Here is a 26,859-nt window from a genome sequence, read left to right as displayed (position 1 = left end):
TAGATAGAGCTAAAAAATGGCCTCGCCTACTCCCTATACTATGGGAATAAAGCCCTTCTCTATAGATATTCACTATGCTACCGATGCATACAGTGGCTGTTTATTATTGGTTAGTTATTTATATTTCACATATAAATCTCTTTTATTATCCTCTTAAGTCTTTTTTTAATATACCCATCATAAATGTACACATGAACATTTTGAGTTTAAAGGATCAGATCACATATAATTTGCTCCGCTCAAGCAACTTATTGGATGCAATTATAAATTATTAATTCATTTGCCAGTAATAAAATTATTTCTATTCACATCTGTTCTCTTTCATGCTTATATTTGCTATTCTCACATAGTTCAATGTTGGTTCACATATTTTGCCTTTTAGTAATTCAAATGTTTATCTTCAATTTTGAGGTTGCAGATGAATGTTTCACTGTTTGTCCTGTGTCCTGATGAAAAACAGCAAGGGTCTCATTTAACCGAGCAACATCCCAACCAGTAGGACATATGACCATTCTTGCACTACCATGATATTGTACTGGTATGGTTAGTAGTGTATTGTGCCTATGAATATATAGTCAGACTGTCTATAGGGACAGTCCGACTGCAAGAGAAAAAATCTGAGATACTAGAAGAAAAAACACTGGTACCTCCAAATAAGACTGGATAACTCACACTATGGGTAGAGAGGTTATAATAATGACTCCAATTGTAGTCATTAGTAGAATGGAAATCAAACCTTATGAACTAAAGAGAAAGAACATTGTTGCTAACTACCTAGCTGGTGAAGCTATGTATTACTTAAGAGTCAAAGCCAAATAACAGGGAGGAGACCTCCACATTGCCTTTCAGGAATGCGAAGAACTGACTGGGGCTTCTGACCTAATGTCCAATCCTCATGTTCAAGTGGTGCACTCTGTTAGTAGGTATCTACCAGGTACTGAACAAATGAGGATGAGCTGACAAGTTGGGACTTAGCGGACCAAATGGTACTTTTTATTGGTTTAAACCACAAATGAAATGCATATGGTGGTACAACATGATGAGATTTCATGTTGGCTGGGGCATTACCTGGTTTAACAAGCCCCCCCCGCCGCACTCCTTGCTATTTTCGTCAGGGGACCAGGATGAACAGTGAAAAGTCAGCTACTCGAACAAGCTCCAACTCAGCATCTAGAAGAAGAAGACGAAGAAACCCAACATCAGAAGAACTGAAGATAGGAACCATCAATATATATAAGGAGTATTAATGGAAAGGAAATCAAACTTGCACAGGAATTGGAAAAGTACTGTATGGACATAATTGGCATTACTGATACAAAGAAGATAACAACAGGTAATATCTTACTAAACAATAAGTATAGATGCTATTTTCAGGCAATAACGATTAATGAGAGGAAGGAGTAGCAATAGCATTCAACACAGAACATGGAGATAAACTTCTTGATTGGAAAGCAGTTTCAAGTAGAGTTATTTGGCCAACTTTAAAATAGGGAAATGGACAATGAAACTTATTTGTGCCTATGGCCCCACAAAAGGCTCTTCTAAGAAGTGGAGGAGTATTTTGAGTCATCAGCTAACAAAATGAGAATGGAAAAAGTGGTCTTTGTTGGAGTTCTGAACAACATAGTAGGAAATGAATCTCACCAGGCATATAGGAACATTTTGGGAAAATTTGGAGAAAAGGAAAAAGCTAATAATAATGGTAAGTATTTGCTGGACTTCTGCTCAGGACACAAGAAATAAAAAAAGCCTCATTGACTACATCAGGGTTTCCCAAACTGTGTTCCACAGAAAGTGAATATGTGTTCCACAAGAAGTACTCCTGGAATTTGTAATTTTAGTTTTCTAAGCATTCTTCATGAATAAATATTTTATAGTGGAAATATTCTGAGGAGAATAATATTCGTGAATATGTCGAAAAGCTCAGACCCAGAACGCCTAATAACATCTGTGTAGCAAATGTTAGTGACAAAGCAGTGTATTTTTAAACATGGAAGTATTCATGAATTAGCGTTAATTTTCACACATTGAAACCTTTCAACAATTGGGAAAGGGAATACTGCTGTTTATGACCAGTCATAAAAATTGCCTGCATGCAGATTATAACAATGGGCTGGGTATCCTCTGTTCTCAAAACTGAAGGAAATGACATCTGTGTAGCAAATGTCAGTGACCAAGCGGCATATTTTTAAACATGGAAATATTCATGAATTATTGTTAATTTTCACACATCGAAATCTTTCAACAATCGGGAAAGATAATACCGCTTTTATGACCGATCATAAAAATTGCCTGCAACAATGGGCGGCATATCCTCTGTTCTCAAAACGGAACGAAATAACATCTGTGTTGCAAATGTTAATGACCAATCAGTAAGGAAGTATAAAGAAAATTTTTCCACTAAAATTGTAGTCTGTATCCGGTTCTCAAATCTAGTAATACTGAATACTTTCTTCACAAGTTCGTATTGTAGGGTGAAAGTTTCAAAACCGTAGAGCCATGATTTTTAAAAGTAATAGGCCTGCAGATTTAAATTTTAATATGAATAAGAGACAAGGGACTTTGTTTAATTTTGGTATTAAGAAATCTCTTATTGAAAGTGTTTGTGATGCAACAGATAGCGAGTTATCCACCACCACCAGCCTACAAATCGATCTCTAGGATGTACAAAAGGAGGGGAAAACCACCAGCACACAGGAGATAAAGTCTGCATTCACTCATAAGTACTTATAATATTATAAATTTTTGGTGATCAGAATGGGATATGTCAATGAAAATCAGCACAAATTAATTTAATGATGTTTAATTAATAATTAATGATCAATTATTAATAAAAATCAGCTAACAATTACCGTATTTGCCTTTTTTTCTTTGAAAATAGGTCGGAAAAACAGGGTGCATCTTATACGTCGATACTTTTGTTATTACTTTCATTTCTGGAAATTTTCTCTATTCCGAGTTACGCGATTTCTTTCTTGCTTCCTTGTGGTGTGTGAGAGCATTCCAGTTACGTAGAGTTCAGTGGATGCGCATGTGCTGTCATCGACAATCACAGCTGTGTTCCTGTTTGTTTAAACTTTCCAATTGTTGTCGCAGTTGTTGTGAACGGTGATAAATTTCTGCCGTTAAATTTTCTCCAAATTTCTTGACAAATTATGGCTGAAAAGCGTCGGCATTGCTATAATATTGCATACGAGCTACGTGTGATTTGCGTATGCTAAAGAACATGGAAACAGGGCTGCAGAGAGGCATTTCAGCCCCCCCCCCCCACACACACACTGAGAAAATGATAAGAACTTGGCAGAATCAGGAAGAGAATCTAAAAAAGTTTTTTCCTAAAAAATGTGTACAAAAAAGGGGATACGTCTTAGATGCCGGCAAATAGTAATTATTAACTAATACATTACTAAATAATCAAGGTGTTCTGTGAAAATTTCAGGATTTGTGAAGTGTTCCGTCATCGGAAAAGTTTGGGAAAAGCTGGACTACATCATTGTTGATGGTGATATCATAAAGCTGGTTCAGGAGACAAGAGTGTACAGAGAATTCAAAATTGGAAGTGAACATTAGTACTAAGTAGGATAAAAATGGATATTACATTGAAAAGAACAGTATGTAAGAAAGTTTTAAAAAGAATTAAAGTTGAGCAGCTTTTACAGGTAAATTGTAGATTCAACTATGCAAACATTATTGAAGAAAATCTGCAGTAGTTTGAAAACAAGAAACAAACCTTGGAGTCTCAGTGGCAAACTCTGAAGAAGACAATGATTGATTCAGCTAGGGAGGTATATGGTGAAGTTGTATGCAAGGATAGAAAAATAAGAACACCATGGTGGACACAAGAATTAAAGAAGCAGTCGTGGAAAAGAAAAAGGCATACCAAAAGTTTCTAGCAAATAAGTCAGCTGCCATGCTAAAAGAATACAGAGAAAAATGTAAAGTTCCCATACTCGTACCAAAAGTCATGGAAAGACTTTGGTAAGAGTATGGAAAATAAATATAAGGAAGGTGGCAAAATGTTCTGGAGGCTATTGAAAGAGCTTAGAAATGGGGGAGAGTACTGTAAAAGGAATCAAACATAATAAAGGTGGCATAAAAACTGAAGATAAGGATATCCTATATGTCTGGAGTAATTACTTTGAAAGACTGTTAAATGAACCAAGCAGTGACAGAACCGTACTAGAAAATTTTCAAGAGGAATATAAATAGGAGTACATATCAATACTTGAATTAGAAAAAGCCATAAAAAACTTGAGATGCGGAAAGACAGCTGGAGTAGATGATATTCGGCCAGAAATGCTTACATATGGAGGTATACAAATTTTGCAGTGGATACACTGATATATTCAGAGGGCCTGGATAGAGTAATGAATTCCACATGATTGGAGTAGAGCTCTCATAGTACCCATCTATAAAAAACAGAATAAAGGTGAATGAGTGGTCCAGGTAAGATTTATGCAAGCATACTTGAAAAGAGGTTGAAAAAGATTGTGGAAGAGAAACTTGGAAAAGAACAAGAAGGGTTCAGCCAAATAGAAGTTGTCAAGATCAGATTTTCACTTTAAGACAAATAGTTGAGAAATTGTGGGAATATCACAAGGATCTGTACTTAAGTTCTGCAGATCTGGAAAAGGAATATGATAAAGTGCCCAAAGAAAATCCTTTCAAAACACTACAATTATATGGGGTGAATGGAACATTATACAGAGCAATCCATAGTCTATATTTAAGTTGTCAGTCAGCAGTTAGAATTGAAGGAAATACAGGAAGATGGTTTGATATAAAATCAGGAGGTAAGACAAGGATGCACATTATCTCCACTTTTATTCATCATCTATGTGGATCACATTATGAAAAAAAGTGGCATGAGGCCTGATATTAAAATTGGAGATGTCAAATTTGGCTCTTTGCTTTAAGCAGATGATGTTGTACTCCTAAACACATCTAGTGAAGTCTTCAGGATTTTCTAACTAAATTGAACAGCTGTAACAAATCTGACATGAAAATCAGCAATTAAAAAGACCAAATCTATGAAAGGTAAGAACATAGAAAACTTCAGCAGCATTCTGAATGGTGAATAGAACAAATAAAATATTTCAGTTATTTAGGCACAATGTTTAATGAAGATGGCAGGTTAAATTTGGAAATAGACAACAGAATAAGTAAAGCTGTATGGTGGTAGCCAGCTGAATAAATTTATATGGAACAAGAGAGAAATTAGTCAAAACATCAAACTAGCAGTATATAAGATGACTGTGTTCAAACCAGTTTTAAGTTATGGATCTGAGAGTTGGGTTAGAAATAAAGCACTTGATCAAAGACTAGAGACCACAGATATTGAGGATTCTGAGAAAAAGGGGAGTGAACCAATGGCAGAATCACATTAAAAATGAAGATAACAAAAAGTAACTTAACATTACTAGCATTCAAGAATGTGTTCAGCAGAGCTAATCTAAGGTGGTATGGCCCTTATACAGAATGGTACAGCAAGGTTAGCAAAACAGGTGTTTGATGCCAAGATGGCAGGAAAGAAACCCAGAGGAAGACCAATCCACCAAGGTCTAAGTGGATTGATTCAGTCAGAACTGTCTTAGAAGAACAAAATATTAGATATGACAATACCGGAGTGCTTACAAGTAATAGACTAATTCGGAGGAAAATTGTAGATTGGAGATTAATAATAATGTAAATTTAATCATGTAATGCTGTCACAGTAACCTGAACACCCCTTGGGGCTATATATCAAGAAATTTGATGATTAAAAATGATTATTCAATTTCATATTACTTCTTTCAAGCTGGAACTATGGTGTGATATTCCAGTGAACTTTAGTTATTTGTAAAACTTACTGAACACAATTATGAAAAACTCAAGCAATTATTACCATCAGAAAAGAATCCTAGTACAGAGGTTCCAAAAGTGTGTGGGGAGGGGGGCAGAAAGACAAGTTGTAATATGAAACACTGTTTTTAAAATCTTTTGTATGGTTGAGACACACATACTGACCACTGAATTATAAACTTTTATTTAATACCATATTGAACCTACTTTACCCTGAATTATAGCATAGTGGTTTGGCATAGATTTCACAAAGTGTTGGATTGCATCTATGTCTATACATACCAGGTGTTCACCAGACAGTCCTTCAGCTTAGATTTGATCGAAGAGTATTTACTCTCTGCTAGCCTACCTTCGATACAGAATGAGGTGTACTGTGGCTCATTGAAGCACATGACTTTTTTTCCAGTCTTCCAGTGTCCAGTCAGTCACAGTGCTCCTGACACCTCTATAAACTTTGTTTTTTTTTTGCAAAAATCAGTGGTTTCCATATAAACTGCCAATACTGATGATCCTCTTCATTTCCCTGTGCATAGTTTGGTGAGACAAGCTTCATTAAATGCTTCGATCAATTGCTGCACACAGGATGTTCTGTTTGTCCATACAAGCATTCTCAGATGACAGCAATCTCATTCCACAGACTGTCTTAGGACCACAGTTACATCTCTTACACAGGCACCATGGGTTATTTTTCTGCTGATTAAACACTTGGGATATCTTCCCTTTTGAGAAACCAATCAGCTCTACCATTTTCAAAATTGTGGCTCGAGCCAGATGGGTACCCACAATAAGTCTTTTATCAAATTCCAAAAGATAATTTGTTTTTCCCATTATGATCAACATTATTGATGATTAGTGACCAGCAGCATTCTTAAATAGTTGCATAGAACACGTGGTGATGAACTTGAACTGCGTCACTTACGCAGCATATATGCTGCGTAAGTGACGTTTACATACATCTGCATAAAGGTTTCTAAATTCAGTGGCCAGTATGTGTAAGTTAGCTGTCATAACAGTACAACAGTTGCTCAGCCATTCTATTAAGTAAATGACACTATACATTCCTATAAATACTTGAAACCTATTATTAAAATATAAATTCACTAATAATATACAAGAAGTGACACTTAGCAATGAATAATTTACATTCATTTTCATGTCGAATTTATTTATTTGCACTTGTTCTAGAAAGGGCAGCAGAATGAATCTTAAAGGGGGAGGGAAGGATTCAAAGCATTAATGTTTGAGGTCCTTCACACCAGAGTAAAAAGTGTGAATTCTGTATTTACTGAGAAGTTCCTGCTCAGTCAAGCTGCAATAGCTTGATAATTTATTATCAATAAAATATAATTATTCAATAATTTTACTCTGCTTTAATTTACAAAGAAATATGATCTTTTTTATATAAATAATGCAAAAGAAAAATAAGTTATAACTATTTTTTTTTTTACTTACCTTTTGAGAATTTTGCTGTTGGAATCTGTTTAAGATGCTGATTAGAAAGGCGATTACGACGATTACGGCGTCTATCTTGAACACATTTTACAATCTAGAAGGAAAGTGGAGATAATACAAATTTTTAATTCAAGGATAAAACATTTTTACCGCAATGGAAATTTTTAATTTTGAGGTTAAAGGGAGAAAAATTTTTTGTGAACCATGTTTCGTTACAAGTCTGTCAATTCCAGAACAACTTGCATACAAATCAGAATTTGAGGAATATATAATAATGCAGGAAACCAATTTTTATTTTATGGTAAGGAAGAACAATACAAAATATTAGAATCAGATGATCAAGCAATATCAGCTAATACCCAAGATTAACTACAGCACCTAATGCAAAAATTTGAAAATATATGCAAGAAATATGGTATGAAAATTAACGTAAAGAAAATAAAAGTGATGAGAGTCTCCAGGAAACCAAGAAGTATCAAGGTGATGATGAATGGAGAAAGTGTAGAGCAAGTGAGACAATACAAATACCTTGGTAGTATAATACAAGAAAATGGAAAATGTGACATGGAAATAAAAGAAAGAATTAACAAAGGTAAATATGCCTTTTATAGCAAGAAAAAATTGTTTATTAATAAAATGAATAAAAATCTAAAGAAAAGGCTTATTGAGTGCTATATTTGGAGTATGACCTTATATGGGTCAGAAACATGGGCAATTAGGAAGAAAGAAGCTAAAATGTTGGAGGCATTTGAAATGTGGTTATGGAGAAGAATGGAGAAAATAAAGTTTACTGAAAAAATCACCAATGAAGAAGTATTACAAAGAGTTGAAGAAGAAAGAAATTTACTAAAGACCATAAGAAGAAGAAAGCATAACTGGATAGGACATGTATTAAGAGGAGACAGCCTACTGAAAAGAATGATAGAAGGGAAAATTGAAGGAAAGTGACCAAGAGGAAGAAGATGACTAACGATGCTTGATGATATAATGGGAACAAGAAGATATCAGGAAATGAAGGAGGAAGCAAGAGACAGAGGAAATTGGGGGAAGAGAATTTGCTGAGTTATACCATTGGACCTGTCAAGATAAGATTGACAGGTGCAATCTTATCTTGGACACTAATGATGATGATGATGAATTCACAAACAAAAGGAGTTGAACTATGATGGGATGATGAGGAAGAGTTGTTACCTGGATAAGAATTTGTCAATAGGGACAAACAGAATATCAGCACATTTGCTAAAGGAATGTTCAACAAAACTGGCTAGGCCTTTCAAATGTTTGTATAACTTGGGTCTCAGATCAGGAATGATACCACAAGAATGGAAGGAATGTATGATAGTTCCATTGTACAAGGGTGGTGCAAAAACTGATGTGTAAGTACAGACCTATCAGTAACTCTGATGTGGCAATGAAGATTTTTGAGAAGTTGGTAAGAACTTGCATATAGAAATTAGTAGACAAACAAGCTGTGCTCTGCAAGAAGCAGTATGGGTATATTAAAGGAAGGTCATGTTTTAGCAATTTGCTCGTATTTTATAACAATGTTATGGCTGAGGTTGGATGAATTGGTACACTATGATAATCTTGGATTTTGTTAAGGCATTTGATAGGACATCACACGAAAGGCTGCTGTCTAAACTGGAGAAGATGGGATTGGAATATAAACACTTGACTTGGATCAGTGGATGGTTGACAGACAGATATTAAAAAGTGGTACATGGTGGTGTACCACTTTTTAATATCTGTCTGTCAACATTTTCTGACCATATTTCCAGTCCATGATTTGAATGGACTGGAAATATGGTCAGAAAATGTGGAAAAATGGCTGTCAATTTAATGTTAACAAGTGTAAAGTAATGCACTTTGGCATGATGAAATTTTGAGTGGCATATTACATTAGTGGAGTTATGCTACAAGAAATTGATGAGCTAGGGATCTTGGCATAATGGTGGATAGGAATTTGAAGTTCAAAGGTCACATAGCAAAAGTTGCAAATACAGTTCAGAGGATATAGCAGTTGGTTGGCGAATTTAGTGGAATTATCACCTAGCCAAGAAATCAGCAGCAACACTCAAGAAGTTAGTAGGTCATTCCCCCCCTCCTATATTAGAAACACGCAACACTTCATAAACATAATCAAAGACATTAGATTAGATAAAGATGATTTATTAGTCAGTTTTGACATCTCTGCCCTCTTTACGAATGTCCCAATCAATGACTCAAGCCTTCTTTTAAAGGACAAATTCCCTCTAGATATCACGGTGCTCTCCGTGCATGTATTACGTTCTGGTTATTTTGTATGGCAAAATGCTTTCTACCTAGAAAAAGAAGGCAGAGCCATGGGCTCGTTATTACCCCCCCCCCCATTGCTAACTTTTATATGGAACATTTTGAGCAACATGCTCTAGATTCCTCTTCTTTAAAACCCAAAGTCTGGCTTAGATACGTTGACAACGTTTTCGCAATCTGGCCCCATGGCCGCCAGACACTAGATACTTTCCTTAGCCACCGAAACAAACAACACAAATGCATACAGTTCACAATTGAGATTGAAAAGCAGAACACACTTCTGTGTCTAGATACACTTGTCACATGTCTTCCTTCTGGCAGTTCAAGACCTATCAAGATACACGTCACGTCTTCCTTCACAGTTTACTGGAAATTGACACATACTGGCCAATATATACACATAAACTCCTACCACCACCCAACACAAAAACTAAGTGTCATTAATACTCTAAAAAACAAGGCTTTGAAGATTTGCTCCAATGAACAAGCGCTTAAAGACGAATTTAAATTTATCAGCAATACTTTTCTAAAAAATGGTTACAGCCAAAACACTATTAACAAAATTCTCTACAAGACATCAATAAAAAACAAGATAAACCAGACTACAATATAACTATAACCATTCCTTACATTAAAGGGACATTAAATAAAATAAACAGAATACTACAAAAATACAACCTCAAAACCACCTTTAAACTTCCTGCAAAATTAAAAAGCTTACTCAACTCATCCAAAGACCCACTCCCTCTACTGGCCCACCCTGGAGTATACTGTATTTATTGCACCTGTAACATACCATATATATAGGGGGAAACAGGACACACAATTCCTATGAGACAAAAGGAACATAAACGACACATTAAATACAATAACCATGGTGAAGCTGGCCTTTCTGTTCATGCCCTGAACACTTCACACAGAACTGACTGGAAAAACACCAGCTGTTTACATCACACCAAAACATGGTATGAACATAAATTTAAGGAAGTAGTCTGTGAGATTCTTATCAACCATCCTAATCTGAACAATAATGGTGGTCTAAAAATCCCAAGCATATGGAAGGCACATATTCTACCCACGGAACCTTTCTCCATAAACAGGACTATAGATAATCCAGAATCTTAAATTTAATATAACAATATATGAAAGAATGTTTCTCTTATGTTATCTTAAATAGAATTCAGCTTTGATATAGTTTCTAAATAATTAATTAATTTTTTAATATTATCTGTATTTTTTTTTGTATATATATTATATTTTCACTAGAGGTCATGCCAGTAGAATAACAGTTGATCAAATCATTGTTTCTTTAGCATACTGTGTGAAATGTAACTCGGCTTGTCCTTGTATATTTGTATATACTCCAGATGATGACCTTCATATGAAGGTTAAAAAGTTGGGAAATTAAAATAGTTATTTATAACACAGTTGTAAAGTCCATAATTTCTAAAATGAATGAAAAACGCTGACCAACGAGGAAGAGTTTTAGTTTTGGGAAGAGATAGAAGTCAGAGGGAGCCAAATCTGGGGAAATAGGGTGGATGTTCCAACAATTCATAGTGCAGTTCCCTTAATTTTCCCATTGCCAAAACACCTTTGTTGGCAGGTGCATTGTCCTGATGAAAGATGATTTTTTTCTTCTGCAAACCGGTCTTTTCACATGAATTTTTCAGTCTAGTCTGGTTAACAGATCGGAATAATATTCCCCAGTTATTGTTTTATCCTTTTCAAGATAATAAACAAAATGCCTTTAGCATCCCAAAACACCTTTTCTGCTGATGGAACAGACTTTGTCTTCTTTGGCACTGAACAACTGGCTTGTGTTCACTGTTTTGACTGCTGTTTGGATTCTGATGTGTAATGGTGAATCCAAGTCTCATCCATAGTAATAAATCACTGCACAAAATCAGTTTTATTCTTGTTAAAATGCTCCAAACACTGTTCAGAGATTTTCATGCGAGTGCGTTTTTGATCTGCTGTGAGCAAGCATACGGCATCCATCTTGCGCAAAGCTTTTTCATTTACAATTCTTCATGCAAAATATATCCTACATGTTCTTTTGGATTGCCTATAGTCTCAGAAATTTCATGCACTTTGACTAACCGGTCATCCAATACCATATCGTGCACTTTATCAATGATTTCTGTGTTGTTACACTTTTTGGATGTCCTTCATGTGGATCATCTTCAAGGCTGGTATGGCCACGTTTAAACTCAGCAGCCCATTTCTTAATTGTCGAAAACGAAGGAGTAGAGTGCCCATAAACTTTTATGAACTTCGAATGAATTTCTTTTGGCGTTAAACCTTCTTTTACAAAGAATTTTATAACCGCATGATACTCAAATTTTATCCATTTCAAGGGATACAGACAACACTTTTACTTCAGACAGCTGTATAAAACAAACTACTTGATAGAATGACTTGAAATTTCACATGGATGCTTATGACAGATGTATCAACTTAGAAAAAAAAAAAATCTTGCCGATATAGTGTTGCCATCTTGGAAGTTTATTTTTCACTTGGTTAGACTATAATAAATTTAGTTTAATCCTTTATCCAAGTGTAAGCAAACAAAGTTTGTGCCTGAAAATATCTTCAGGACTGGAGTAAGGTAGTGCAACACCAGGTAACTCCGAGCAAAGGTGGACCAAGCTCTCATCACTCCTTGTCTCAGTATCTCCCATAATGCAAAGCAGTATACATAATATAGCAGCACATGTCTGCAAGGAGATGGGCTTTGCATCATGGGAGATACTGAGACAATGAGTGATGAGAGCTTGGTCCACCTTCGCACGGAGATGCCTGGTGTTGCACTACCTTACCCCAGTCCTGAAGATATTTTCAGGCGCAAACTTTGTTTGTTTACACTTGGATAAAGGATTAAACTAAATTTATTATAGTGTTGCCATATCTATGGTCAATGCCGAGAACTTTTCAGACCACCCTCGTAATTAAGAGACAAATGTTTTCATCTAAGTGATAGAGGGGGGTTCATTTGATTCAACATAAAGGCTTTGAATGGGCAATGAATGCCAAGTACTGGTAGCTAATTGGATACCCTGATGAATGACTGGGTCTAACCACTAGAGCATGCTCTTCATTGCAGAACTGCAACCTTGGGACCCATAAACAAGCAGTGGAATGCAACAGGCTGATAACAATAATGCAGATTGTGTGTGTGTGTGTGTGTGTGTGTGTGTGTGTGTGTGTGTGTGTGTGTGTGTGAGAGAGAGAGAGAGAGAGAGAGAGAGAGAGAGAGAGAGAGAGAGAGAGAGAGAGAGAGAGAGAGAGTGAGAGAGAGAGAGAGAGAAGTAAGTAATGCAGCAAAGATTGGAGAAAAGTGATTTACTGGTAGCTTTTTTTAAACTTTTTTTTGTGAAATGAATAACCTTATTAAAGGAGATAGCTTAACATAAAAAACATATACAGTAGAACTCGGTTATAACGAATTCCACGGAATGAATTGAGTGAATTAAAAATGTTTTCAGATTTTTCTCAGCATAAGTATATTGGGTAACATAAATACATATGTGCATATATACATATAATATCAATGTCTATAAAATTATCAATCTCTGCGCACACTTCAAAATTGTTCAAGTTTCGTGCTTTTAACCACGCTGATAACGGTAAGTTATCCTCTTCATCTTCTTCAGATTCGCACTCGTATTCCACAAGACCGGCTTTCTTAAAACAGTTTTGTATCAGATGATGACACCAAATTCCAAGCATCACTCATTAAACGTATTGTGTGAAGTACACTGATCTTCGAGTCATAAGCATAAGCATTTTCCATGATTTTTCTCTGCGTTCTATCAGTTCCAAGACTAACAGATGACAAAAATGAGATTCAAAACATCTAATTACGCCTTGATCAAGTGGTTGCAAGACAGATGCCACATTCGGTGGCAAAAAAACAAGTTTTATGTTTGTTAAATTAGCCACTACAGGATGAGCAGGACAGTTGTCTATCAATAACAAAATTTTCCGGTTTTCACTGCGAAGATTTTTATCCCACTTCCGAATTTCATTTTTGAAAATTGAAGATGTCATCCACGCCTTCTTATTTGCTGTATAATCAACGGGAAGTTTCTTTATGTTTTTAAAGCATCTAGGCTTTGTCGATTTTCCAATTACAAGAAGCTTTCTTTTATCGCTACCGGTCATGTTCGCACAAACTAAAACTGGGAGTCTATTTTTGATAAGTTTTCCGTCAATGCACTTTTCATTTTTAAATTGAAAAGTTTTATCGGGCATTAAATTATTAAAAAAACCCTGCTTCGTCTGCATTATAAATGTTGTTGTATCCATACCTTCGTTTGAGGACCGGCCATACATTCTTGATCCAGTCAGAAACGTTTTTGTCAATGGACAACGCCTCACCACTTACTTTTGCGTAGACAACATTGTTTCTGTTCTTAAAGCGATCAATCCACCCATTGTTGCATTTAAAATCACTATAACCAAGTTGAACAGCAAATTTTTCAGCATGAACTTTCAAAATTGGTCCGCTAATAGGTAAGCCAGCAGTTCTTTGCACTTTAAACCACAAAAGAAGTGCCTCGTCAATGTCACTTTTATTACACTTTTTAAGTTTTTTACACTTCGATAAATTGTTTTCAAAAGCTTTCAGATTCAACTCGCGATTCTTCCAATTGTTGATATTGTAGATGGGGACACCATACTTCTTTGCTAATGTCAGATTTCATTGGCCACTTTCCACCTCCCGTATAATTTATACTTTTTCGGAAACCGATAAAATTTTCCGTTTGACTCCCGACATTTTTCCACAACCAGAAAATGCGTACGTACGAAATGTCAGTAAAGGAACGACTAACGTGTATCATTCGTTCGTTATTCCCGTGAAACGAATTCGCAATCAACATGAAATACATGCATTAAATCAAATGTAATTCAAATATACCTTCAAAATTATTCGTTATAAACGTGAATTTGCTGTAACCTTTAGATTTATTTTCAGTGCTATTCGGTGTCAATGCTGCTGAAATGCCAGGCTCAGTACAAATGGAGCTGCTCGAACTCCAAAACAACTCTTCTTTGAGAGAAAAATTATTCAATGTGCCCTTGCTTACATTTTACAAAGACTACATTTCTGAGGACACATTCCCTAATCTTCACTGGCATGCTTTGAAGATGTGTGCTTTGTTAGGAAGCACATAAAGATGTGAGCAGTTCTTCTCCAGAAAGAAACGTGAAGTCCAAGACAAGAACTCAGATTACGGACCAACATCTCGAGAATACTCTGCGCATAGCGACTTCCAGCATTGATGATAACATCGACAAGCTGGTCAAGGAAACATATTGCCAAGTTTGCCATTGACATTGTAAAAAATGAATGTTTTTTTTTTCATTATATTATCTTTTTTCAAGTATTGATTGTATTTACTTATCATGAACCTGATTCCTACCTACGCTCTTAAAGCTGAGTTTGTTTATTTTTATAGGATTTTATGTAAAGTATCAAATGCACAGCGTTCCTCGTGAATCTGGAAAGCATCTTACAATTCTAAATACCGCAATATAGCTTAGTGGCGCACGGGCTTCACTGAAATTTATAATGCAGCCTGCCCTGTCTGAAAAGCTGAAGACCCTGCTTTAGGTATATTGCTTTGAATAAAAATGTTATGTACTGTACAGCTATTCTAAAACCAAATTGCTTGCATCTTAATATCTTTTCTTTCATTTTTATTCTATTTCCACCTCCGGTATAATTTCTACTTTTTTGGAAACCGATAAAATTTTCCGTTTGACTCCGGGCATTTTTCCACAACCAGAAAATGCGTACGTACGAAATGTCAGTAAAGGAACGACTAAAGCGTATTATTCGTTCGTTATTCCCGTGAAACGAATTCGTAATAAACATGAAATACATGCATTAAATCAAATGTAATTCAAATATACCTTCAAAATTATTCGTTATAAACGTGAATTTGCTGTAACCGTGATCGTTATAACCGAGTTCTACTGTATAAAAAAAATGACCCAGACAACACCTGAGGTTGAAAACAAAACAAAAGAACTGGCCACATGGCAATCAAAGATAGTTTTAGAAGCTGACTCTCAGATGTTAAGGCATAATGATGATGATGATGTAATCGGAAAATAAAAAATCAAAAAGGAAGGATAAGATATATATATATATATATATATGTAAGTTAAAAATGAATGAAATGAAAGAAAATTTTTCTATTATGATAAGTAACTGATTTCAAATTTTGGAGAAAGACATTTGGTATAGTATATATAAAGAGACAGAAATAGACTGTTCAGGTAATAAGAAATATAAAAAGCACCAATAATTGTTATTCAAAAAGAACTGGAAACTCAGAAAAGAAAACAGAAATTAAAACAGTCTGAAAATGCTAAATCTCAGACAAATTACATTATTAGCAGAAGAAATCCAGAAGGTAGAATTAGTTCAGACTAGAAAATTGTTTGGAGAGAGAAACAATACCTGAACAATTATATCTGCAATTCCAAAGAAATGAGATCTCGCGAAATTCAAAAAGTGGAAGAAAATTATCCACTGTCAAGTACACATAAAAAATTTTGATAAATAGAATAAAAATGAAAGAAAAGATATTAAGATGCAAGCAATTTGGTTTTAGAATAGCTGTACAGTACATAACATTTTTATTCAAAGCAATATACCTAAAGCAGGAGTCTTCAGCTTTTCAGACAGGGCAGGCTGCATTAAAAATTTTAATGAAGCCTGTGGGCCACTAAGCTATATTGCGGTATTTAGAATTGTAAGATGCTTTCCAGATTCATGAGGAACGCTGTGCATTTGATACTTTACATAAAATCCTATAAAAATACACAAACTCAGCTTTAAGAACGTAGGTAGGAATCGGGTTCATGATAAGTAAACACAATCAATACTTGAAAAAAGATAATATAATGAAGAAAACGTTCATTTTTTACAATATCAATGGGAAACTTGGCAATATGTTTCCTTGACCAGCTTGTCGATGTTATCATCAATGCTGGAAGTCGCTATGCGCAGAGTATTCTCGAGATATCGGTCCGTAATCTGAGTTCTTGTCTTGGACTTCACGTTTCATTCTGGAGAAGAACTGCTCACATCTTTATGTGCTTCCTAACAAAGCACGCCAGTGAAGATTAGGGAATGTGTCCTCAGAAATGTAGTCTTTGTAAAATGTAAGAAAGGGCACATTGAATAATTTTTCTCTCAAAGAAGAGTTGTTTTGGAGTTCGAGCAGCTCCATTTGTACTGAGCCTGGCATTTCGGCAGCATTGACACTGAATAGCACTGAAAATAAATCTAAAGAAGACTGTTGGTTACGAAAATCACTAAATCTCTCTTCGAACTCACCACTTCACAATATGGCTAATTTTGCGTATTTCAAGAGACGAACATTCAAGATACCAAGTAATTTTATATAAACTTGGTTTTTAAAACTATTTCCCAAGTGAGCAAACAGACAAGTAAGTCAAGTTTGCACCTGTGCATAGTGCAAGTCTGAGGAAACTCATGGTAGTGCCCTCTAGGCAACTCGTGGTAAAGGGGATTAAGCTCTGATCACTTTCCTTAGTATTTTCCCCTTAATGTAAAGCAAATCCTCTTGCGGAGATGTATCATGTTATGCATTAAAAGCAATGGTCACTACCCGTACCGGCTTCGACCTTTATTGAAGTCTCGTCAGTGGAAGCCAGACCTGACAATGCTAAGGTTGAAGTAATGCAGAGCTTACGAATTTTACCTAAACATGTTGCCACGAGGTGCTTTGACCTTATTAAATAAAATCTCAGGATGAGAGTCAAATGAAATAGGTCACAGAATAAGGTCAAAGCACCATGTGGCAACTTGTATAGGTAGAATTCATAAGCTCTGCATTACTTCAACCTTAGCATTGTCAGGTCTGGCTTCCATTGACAAGACCCCAATAAAGGTCGAAACCGGTATGGGTAGTGACCACTGCCTTTAATGCATAGCATCATACATCTCTGCAAAGGGATGTGCTTTACATTAAGGGAAAAATACCAATGAAAGTGATCAGAGCTTAATCCACTTTTACCACGAGTTGCCTCAGACTTGCACTACGTGCAGGCGCAAACTTGACTTACATGTCTGTTTGCTCACTTGGGAAATAGGATTAAAAACCAAGTTTATATAAAATTACTTGGTATCTTGAATACATAATATACCCAAGTTAAAAACTTTCTACAAGAGATGAACAGTTGGACTCAGCGAGAAGGTGAAAATGAGTTTAAGTCGTTTTTTGCAAGTTGTGCCTCCCAAAGTTTAGCTTGGCCACAAAAGCTTTGATGCGATCAAACAGCGTGTGCACCAGATGATCTTTGGATTGTAGCCGCGTATTTACTCATTCATATGAAACGAGATAATGGTCACAAAGTCTGTCATCCACTTCGGATCGTTAAACTCCACAATCAGATTCCCCTTGGTTTGCATGAACTGCTGAATTTCGCTCCTTAAGTCAAAGACTATTTTAAGAACCTTCCATCTGCTCAACCAACGCACATCACTATAATAAACCATATCGCCGTGATCCACTTCGCACTCTTGGGTCAAAAACTCTTGGAATAGATGATGATTCAATCCTCTTGCCCTAAAAATGTTGACGACAGTCACAATAACTTTCATGACATTCTCAAATCCAATAGTTTTCACACACAAATTCTCCTGGTGGATTAAACAGCGTAATGGACGAAATCTTTTCCTTCTAGTTCCGGTTCTTTCCGTAGCAGCGTGCAACAAACCCTTCGTTCTTTCCCACCATAGCAGGGGCACCATCAGTTACCACACCCTCAAGGTTGGTCAAGCTGAAGTCGAAATGCTGGAGGTTTACTTGGCAGTTTCAAGAATATCAGTGCCTTTCGTCGTTCCCTTCATAGGTACGGGCACTAGCAGTTCTTCTGTCACATTGAATTGTTGAACAATGCCACAGACAAAGATAGCCATTTGTGCTGTATCCTTCACATCTGTGCTCTCATCTAAAGCAAGTGAATATGAGTTAAATTCGGACGACCGCTTTTTAAAAGTTCCTTCAATGTCATTGGCAAGTTCTTCGACACGTCGTTCTACAGTTACCTCAGACAAACTCGGTTTTTTAAACACTTCCTTATTATTTGGGTACAAAATATTCCCAGCAGCGATGAAACACTCCTTCACAAACTCACCATCCAAGAAGGTTTTTGATTTTTTAGCAATTTTTTCAGCTATTACATAACTTACTTTGATGCACGCTTCGCTTTCTACCCTCTGTCTTTTAACGTACTCTGCTGGCATTTTAAATCAGTTTGGAGATGGTTTACTTTGTCTACACGAAGCCACCCTTGAAGGTGATCGAAATTGGATGCATGCTTTGTTGCATAGTGTCGTTTTATATTGTATTTGTTTGATACTGACACTGACTCACCATAAATTAAACACGCTGGCTTATCGTCGATCGGCACAAAAAAGTACAAAGTGGTCCACTTTTAATTAAAAATCCAACAAGAATCACTTGATTTACGCTTTTTACTCGAAGACGCCATAGTGATGGAAGGTGAACCAAAAAAAATGATCCAAAATGGCATTGTAACGTTATTATCCACTGAATATGTCTCACACTAATGAAAAAAGTCCGGCAATATAAAACCACAATAGGCTATGACTGACACGATGAACCTACATGTGCTTATACATGAATATCACACTGTTTACGACTGACTGACTGTGGATGAGATCCTCTTGTATTTATATGAAAATAACGAAGTATCGAGATGGTTCTCGAAGGCACCAGACAGCGAACTCGAACGAACTACTGCTTCAGCCATCTACCTGCGACATTAGTACTAGTACTTAAGTACCGCTTGGTGCTGGTAGATGGCTGAAGAAGCATGTCTCTATTTAACATTTATTTTTATAAGATTTTATGTAAAGTATCAAATGCACAGCATTCCTTGTGAATCTGGAAAGCATTTATAGTATAGCTTAATAAATACCACAGTTTAGCTTAGTGGCCTGCAGGCTTCATTTAAATTATTTTTCATTTAATTGCATTTTAATGTTAAGTAGTTATTTTTTCAAAATGGCCGGCGGGCCACAGGCCATGCGTTGAAGACCCTAACCTAAAGTTTATAGATTTTGCAGAGTATTCTGACAGCAATGTTAGTCATTATGGCTAGCTATTAGAAGCTATGGAATACCTGATATATATATGTGTGTGTGTGTGTCAGAGAGAGAGAGAATAAAATAAATGCATAAACAAAATCTAACTCACCTTCGAATGAAATCGTCCAGATAAAGATTCCTCCCGTCTTAAAGGCTATGTGGAGGTCTCCTCTCAGGGAGACCTCCACATAGCCTTTAAGAATGCAGAGAACTGATCAGGGCTTCTGACCTAATGTCCAATCCTCACCTTCTCTTGGTGCACCCTGTTGGGTATCTACCTGGATACTGAACGAACGAGGATGGACTGGTAATTTGGGATTTACCCAACCAAATTGTATTCTTATTGGCTTAAACCAAAATACAAAATGATGGTACAACATGACAAAATTTCATGCCGGATGGGGCGTCGCCCGGTTAAACAAGGATCCCATTGTTTTCGCTGGGAAACCATGGCGAACAGCGAAACGTCAGCTACTGGAACAAATCTGCAAACAAACCCCCAACATAACATCACCAGAGTTAAAGATTGGTACTATCAACATAAGAAGCCTGAACGGCAAAGAAATGGAGCTAGCTGAGGAATTAGAAAAGTACCAGATCGACATAATAGGGGTGTCTGAAACAAAAAAGACAAAAACTGGTGAGATCTTTCTGAGCAATAAATACAAAATGTTATATTCAGGCAATGACAATCAAGGAAAAGAAGGAATAGCCATAGTAATCAACACTAAATACCAGGCAGTCTCAAGTAGAGTGATGTGGGCAAATATCAGAATAGGGAACTGGACAATGAGACTTATTTGTGCTTATGGTCCCACAGAAAGTTCTACTAAGGTAGAAGTGGAGGAATTTTTTTTAGGGATTCAGAGAAAGCAACTGACACAATGAAAAAGCAAAAGTTGGTCCTTGTTGAGGATCTAAATAGCAGTGTAGGAAATGATTGTCAGACATACAAAATTATTTTGGGAAAATTTGGTGAAAAGAGCAAAACTAATAATAATGGCAAATATCTGTTGGATTTCTGCTCAGGACATGGACTGGTTATTACTAACACCATGTTCCAACATAAAAATGTGCACAAATTCACATGGAGAGAAGAGGCTAGGAATAAGAAAAGTTTCATTGACTATGTTATTGTTGATAGTGCTGTTATCTTCATGGTGCAGGACACCAGAGTGTACTGAGGATCTGAAATTGGAAGTAATCACTATTTAGTCTTGAGCAGGATAAAATTGAATTTCATATTGAAAAGAATAACATGTAAGAAAGTTTTAAAGTGAATAAAAGTTGAGCAGCTCACAGATGCGAACTGTAGACTAAAATACACAAAGATTATTGAAGAAAAAATTAAAGAGTTTGAGAACAGGAATGAAACCCTGGAGATTCAGTGGCAAGCCTTGAAGAAAACCTTGACTGATTCAGTCAGAGAGGCATGTCGGGAGGTTGTCTGTAAGGATAGTAAAATCAGAACTCCATGGTGGACACAGGAAGTTAAAGAGGTAGTGAAGGAAAAGAAGAAAGCATATTAAAAGTTCATAGCAAATAAGTCAGCTTGTGCTCTTAGAGAATACAGAGACAAATGTAAGAAAGCTAAACACTGTGTAAAACTATCTAAACAAAAGTCATGGGAGGACTTTGGCAAGAACATAGAAAATAAATATCAAGAAGGTGTCAAAATATTCTGGAGGTTGTTGAAGAAGAGAAATAGAGGAAAGAGTGATGTAAAAGGAGTTAGAGATGGTAAAGGTGACATGAACATGGAAGAAAAAGATATCCTTGAAGCATGCAGTAATTACTTCGAAAAATTGCTAGCAGTGATAGCACAGTCGTAAAAAACATTCAACAGGCATACAGTCGGGAATGCATATCCATTCTTGAAGTAGAAAACGCCATCAAAGGCTTGAAATGTGGAAAGAAAGCAGGAGTAAATGATATTCGACCAGAAATGCTGAAGCACTGTGGTCTTACAGTGGCTGCACTGCATACTTCAGAAGGCCTTTACAGAGGGACAAATTCCCGATGATTGGAGTAGAACTCTCATAGTACCCATATATAAAAAGGGAAATAAAACTGAATATGAGAATTACAGAGGTATTTCCCTACTGAGTGTCCCTGGTAAGATTTAAGCAAGTTTACTTGAGAAATGGTTGAGAAGGATTCTGGAAGAAAAGCATGGTGAAGAACAAGCTGGATTCAGGAAAAATAGAGGCTGTCTGATCAGATTTTCCCTTTACGACAAATAGTTGAGAAATCATGGGAATATAACAAAGATCTGCATTTAAGTTTTGTCGATCTGGAAAAGGCATATGACAAGGTGCCAAGAGAGAAGCTATTCAATACACTACAGTTATATGGTGTCAATGGAGCATTATATCAAGCAATATTTAGTCTTTATTTGAGTTGTAAGTAAGCAGTTAGAATTGAAGGAGGTACAGGAAGGTGGTTTAATGTTAAATCTGGTGTCAGACAAGGATGTTCAATATCCCCTTTGTTATTCATTATCTATATGGATCACATTATGAAGGAAAGTGGTAATAACATGATATCAAAATTGGAGATGTTAATCTCCGCTCTTTGCTTTATGCAGACGATGTTATACTTCTAAATAAATCCGCTACAAATCTGCAAGATTCCCTGACTATATTTAATAACTGTTGTGATAGATATGGTGTGAAGCTCAGCAATAAAAAGACAAAGACAATGAAAATAGGCAGAATCATCGAAAATGTCAACTGCTTTTTGAACGGAGAAGCTGTGGAACAAGTAAAACATTTCAGCTACTTAGGCACGATTTTTAGTGAAGATGGTAAATTAAATATAGAAATAGACAACAGAATCAACAAAGGTGGCATGGTAGGAAGTCAACTGAATAAATTCATATGGAATAATAGAGAAATTACTCGGAACACTAAATTAGCTGTTTACAAGACAAGACAGCGTTCAAACCAGTTTTAACTTATGGATCTGAGAGCTGGGTCAGAAGTAAAACACTTGACCAAAGACTAGAAACTGCAGATATGAGAGTCCTGAAAAAGATTAGGAGCATGAACAGATTGCATCAATGGCAATATCATATTAAAAATGAGGATATTAGAAAAGAACTTGACATTGTCAGCATCCAGGAATGATTGCTTATTTTCCTGCAGGTTGGCAGGAAAACGATCCAGAGGAAGACCAAGAAATCAGTGGATTGATACGGTACAAAGTGCCTTAGACGATAGAAATATAAGATCTGATAATGTTGGAGTCTTGACAAGTAACAGACTGATTTGGAGGAAAATTGTAGATAGGAAGTTAGTAATATGTAAATTTTTCATGTAGTACTATAATATCCTGTACACCTCTTGCGAGTACATGGCAGGAATTTGATGATGATGATGTATTATAAAAGAGTTGAAAAAGTTGGACTTAAAATTTGAATAAAACAAAAGACTCTGAAATGCCAGAAAGAAATTCAAATTGACTTGGCAGCTAATATTGATAAAGAAGGTAGAAGTGACAAGGACATAACACAAAGACTGATAAAAGCAAATATTGTTATTTTAGCAAATTGAAAAACATAAGAAAAATTATTAAAATTTCATAATCAATCCAAAATAAACTTCAATAGCAAACTGAAGGCACTACTGTATAGATCAAAGACATGGAAACTAACAAAGAAACAATCAAATTAAGTAGTTTTTAAAGAAAATGCTTAAAATATTCAGCCATAATATATAGCAAACAATGAATTACATAAAGAGACAAAACAAAAAGGTACTGCCAATGAAGTAAAAGGACAGAGATTGAAGTTTAGTTACATACTGAGGAGAAATTTGAAGGGTAGCTTTAACAAGGACATGGAAAGGAAAAAAGAGGAAGGTATAAACTAGCTTGGTAAAAATTGACAGAAAAAAGAAATAAAGATGGCTGCAGGAGAGAGAGAATTAGTTTTAAAAGACACATAACTGAAAAAGATGGATTTTGACCTTATGTCTATAGGACAACAAAAGCAAAATAAGAAGACTAGAAGAAAGAGAAATTTTTTGGATGAGGAAGTACTATTTATGACGATGTTAGACCATGAAAGACTGCAGATTACATTTCTCCAAAGCAATCTCATCTAGAGATTTGAATACTGTCATAAGAAGACTGCATTTGTGTGTTTAGACACAGAGAAAGAGAGAGAAAGAATAAGTCATTTTGCTAGTTTTGATGAAAACAATATCAGCAAAAACTGATAGGGTTGGAGAATTAGATTTTTTCCTTCTTTTCATTAATTTAAATTTGTTTTTTCTATTCCCCCCACCCTTGAAACCATACTCTAGAGAACAAACAAGGAACTTACATCACATCAATGAAATTCGTCTCCCACCTAATGACAATCACAAACATCGAAGATTTGAACCCACAGCCTGTTGGTTGGAGAAGAGATACAGTCACCACTCAGCAAACAGGCTGGCAATATTCTAGAAGTATTATTCATGTGTTTAGTGGAAGGTTTGCAGGCATTCAGAAGGGCTTGTAGAGAAGTCAGACAACTCTTTTCAGTAGACCAAACTCTCACAGATCATTACACTGCTTTAAAAACATTCAGCATTAGAGCATTAACCACCCATGTTCCACCCTCTGTCAACACATTCCACTCCAACAACTCACCATGCAAAATCTCCTTTTCACTTCCTCACATAACTCAGTTTACAGGTATAACCTGTCATTCTCCCACTATCTATAACCCTAAGCATTATCTCGCCTAGATCCATTTGACAGGCTCCCCTCACCAACTTTTACGTCTTAATCACAGCACCTCTTCCCTCCATCTTGCTGAATTCTGACAAGCATATTCTTTTAATCTGTCCTCATACTCAACATCCCAGTCCTCAGACGTCTTCCTATGCACTCTTACATTTATCACATAGGTATCTAGGTAATCAAATCTATGTAGAAAATTCCAGATTTGGCCTGATTAGTGCCTTATACAGTGAGACTATTGCTTCTTTATCTCCAGTTGTCAGTCCCATTCTCATTACAGTGCCAATTTTCTCAGAAACTTAAAATGAATTTTGCAACGTATTTCCTCAGCTCCTTATCCACCAACACTTCCAGATCCTTCTATCTTCCCTATCTCCCAGAACTAAGTTTCTCCAATACAAGATATCTTGTTCCATCTTCTCTGGTCTAAGTACATGACTTAGCAATGTTGAAATGCCATGCTCATTTATCCATACAGTGTCTCAGAACAACAGTGTTTTAGAACAGAACATTCCGGTACTTTGCTTGTCACCTTTTTTTTGAGATATTGCACCCATACACAATTTGGTAGCTCCTATTAACCAACAAACCATTCCTAACCCTCAACTGTATTAACAGTTTCAAATCCTTATGCCTGGATCATAGAATCAATTTCTAAGATCCTTCAGAAATATAATCTAGTGCCCATATTTTTTTCCACATCACACTCTTCTTTCTTACTTTCTACAAAGGATAAATGGTCTTTACTTCTCCCATGGGTTTACCAATTTCCTTGTTATGTCTCTTGCTTTGGAACAACAGGAAGTTCTGTTGAGAAAGACTAACCACCCATTCTGGCAACACATTCCACTCCAACAACTCACCATGCAAAATCTCCTTTTCACTTCCTCACATAACTCAGTTTACAGGTATAACTTGTCATTCTCCCACCATCTAACCCTATGCATTATCTCGCCTAGATCCATATGAACACCAATCTTACCTCATCTAAAAAACCCAAGACATTTGGTTTAGCATGGCAAGGAACTACTTCTGAGAGAAACTTGACATGAAATTATGAATTACTTACACGTAAACACAAGAAAAGTATATTTAATATATTGCCAGATATTCTCTTATGTATTATAATTATGGCTATTATAGCCTGTTTTTGTTTAGGAGTGACCCTTATTTAACTACAATAGCTATCAATACTCAAGAGGGATATAGATATTTAGGGCATTATTGGTGAGTATACAAGGCGATTAAGGTAGAATGAAATAGGTGGAAAAATTTGGTACATACCTTTTTTTGAATCTACGATGTCTTCCACTTCCATGATCTCGCTGAAGGTTGTTTATAAGCGGGGGGGAAAGAGGGCGAGAACGTGGGTGTATGTTTTGACGTGGGAAATAAGTTTGGATAACCCAGGTTAATGTTAATAATATATATATAAATGTATATATATATTATTTTGAATTAGGGCACATTTTTGTGGGGGGGAGGAAGGGTAAAACTATAGTGGCAACTGGGGCAGGGTTAACGGGATGTGGGACTGTTTTAGTCGTGTGACCATCTTCGGAACTCTGTCGGAAATGAGTGTAGGGCTATTTTCCCAGAGACTATACTTAATTCTCTTATGTTTATGTGTAGATAATTCATAATAACAAGAAGCTGATGCTGAAGACAGAATCTTCTGTTCTAAAACTTGTCTACTACTCTGCTGCAGCATCAAATTTAATGCATTTGTTCAAACAGTGCTGAAAGGCTACCACATCACCCAAACTTGAATTGTAATTACTGTCTTTCTTTACCTAATATGTGGAAGTCTTATTTATTAGTTACATGAGGTTTTTTTTTTCCACGTTTCACTCTCAACCATATTACACTATCAAATAGCTTGTGTCATTAGCTTTTTTTTTTGTTATTCTACTCTGTTTGAACTGTCTGTTCACTAAAGATGAACTGTGATATTCAGATTGAAATATATATTCTGCAATTTAATGAGGTGCTATTTTAACTTTGTAAACAGAGGATTTAGTATTTGTTACTTAATTCACTATTCTGTACTGCAAGTATCCATTATTTCCTACTATTATTCAACATTATTCCTCTATACATCTTGAAATACAAGACAAAACACTTGAACATTTCCACTATAACTTCATCACAGATGTTATCATGTCTACAGAAAAAGTCTAAAGTTGGTCTTCCATATTTCACCCATTTTTCTATTAAATAAAAGGGATGTGTGCAAGAGTTAGTCACTTAACTGTAGAATCTGCTTGGATTTTATTTTGCTGCCTCATCCAATCTCCTTCCATGTGCCAATTTCTCTTTCTTCAATACTTTCAATCGCGTTCCTAGCTATTGCTTTATACTCCTCATGTAGCTGGGGGGTTACT

The 26,859-nt window shown here is 36.0% G+C and overlaps 1 protein-coding gene across 1 annotated transcript in view; it reads right to left on the bottom strand.

Annotated features, from left to right (window-relative positions):
- LOC150100499 (E3 ubiquitin-protein ligase RNF13-like) overlaps positions 1-26,859 on the bottom strand; it is a 249,565-nt gene that overhangs the window by 21,682 nt on the left and 201,024 nt on the right. The window contains exon 9 of the mRNA XM_090403100.1: positions 7,294-7,387. Within this exon, the coding sequence (XP_090259226.1) occupies positions 7,294-7,387 (94 nt within the window). The remainder of the gene's footprint in view (positions 1-7,293; positions 7,388-26,859) is intronic.

This window comes from Typopeltis vanoorti, chromosome 13 (genome assembly GCF_054136105.1).
Source record: "Typopeltis vanoorti isolate ZY-2024b chromosome 13, IOZ_Tvanoo_1.0, whole genome shotgun sequence".
NCBI lineage: Eukaryota > Metazoa > Arthropoda > Arachnida > Uropygi > Thelyphonidae > Typopeltis > Typopeltis vanoorti.
The sequence above is the reverse complement of the archived record's forward strand: the minus strand, read 5'-3'. Positions and strand labels throughout refer to the sequence as shown.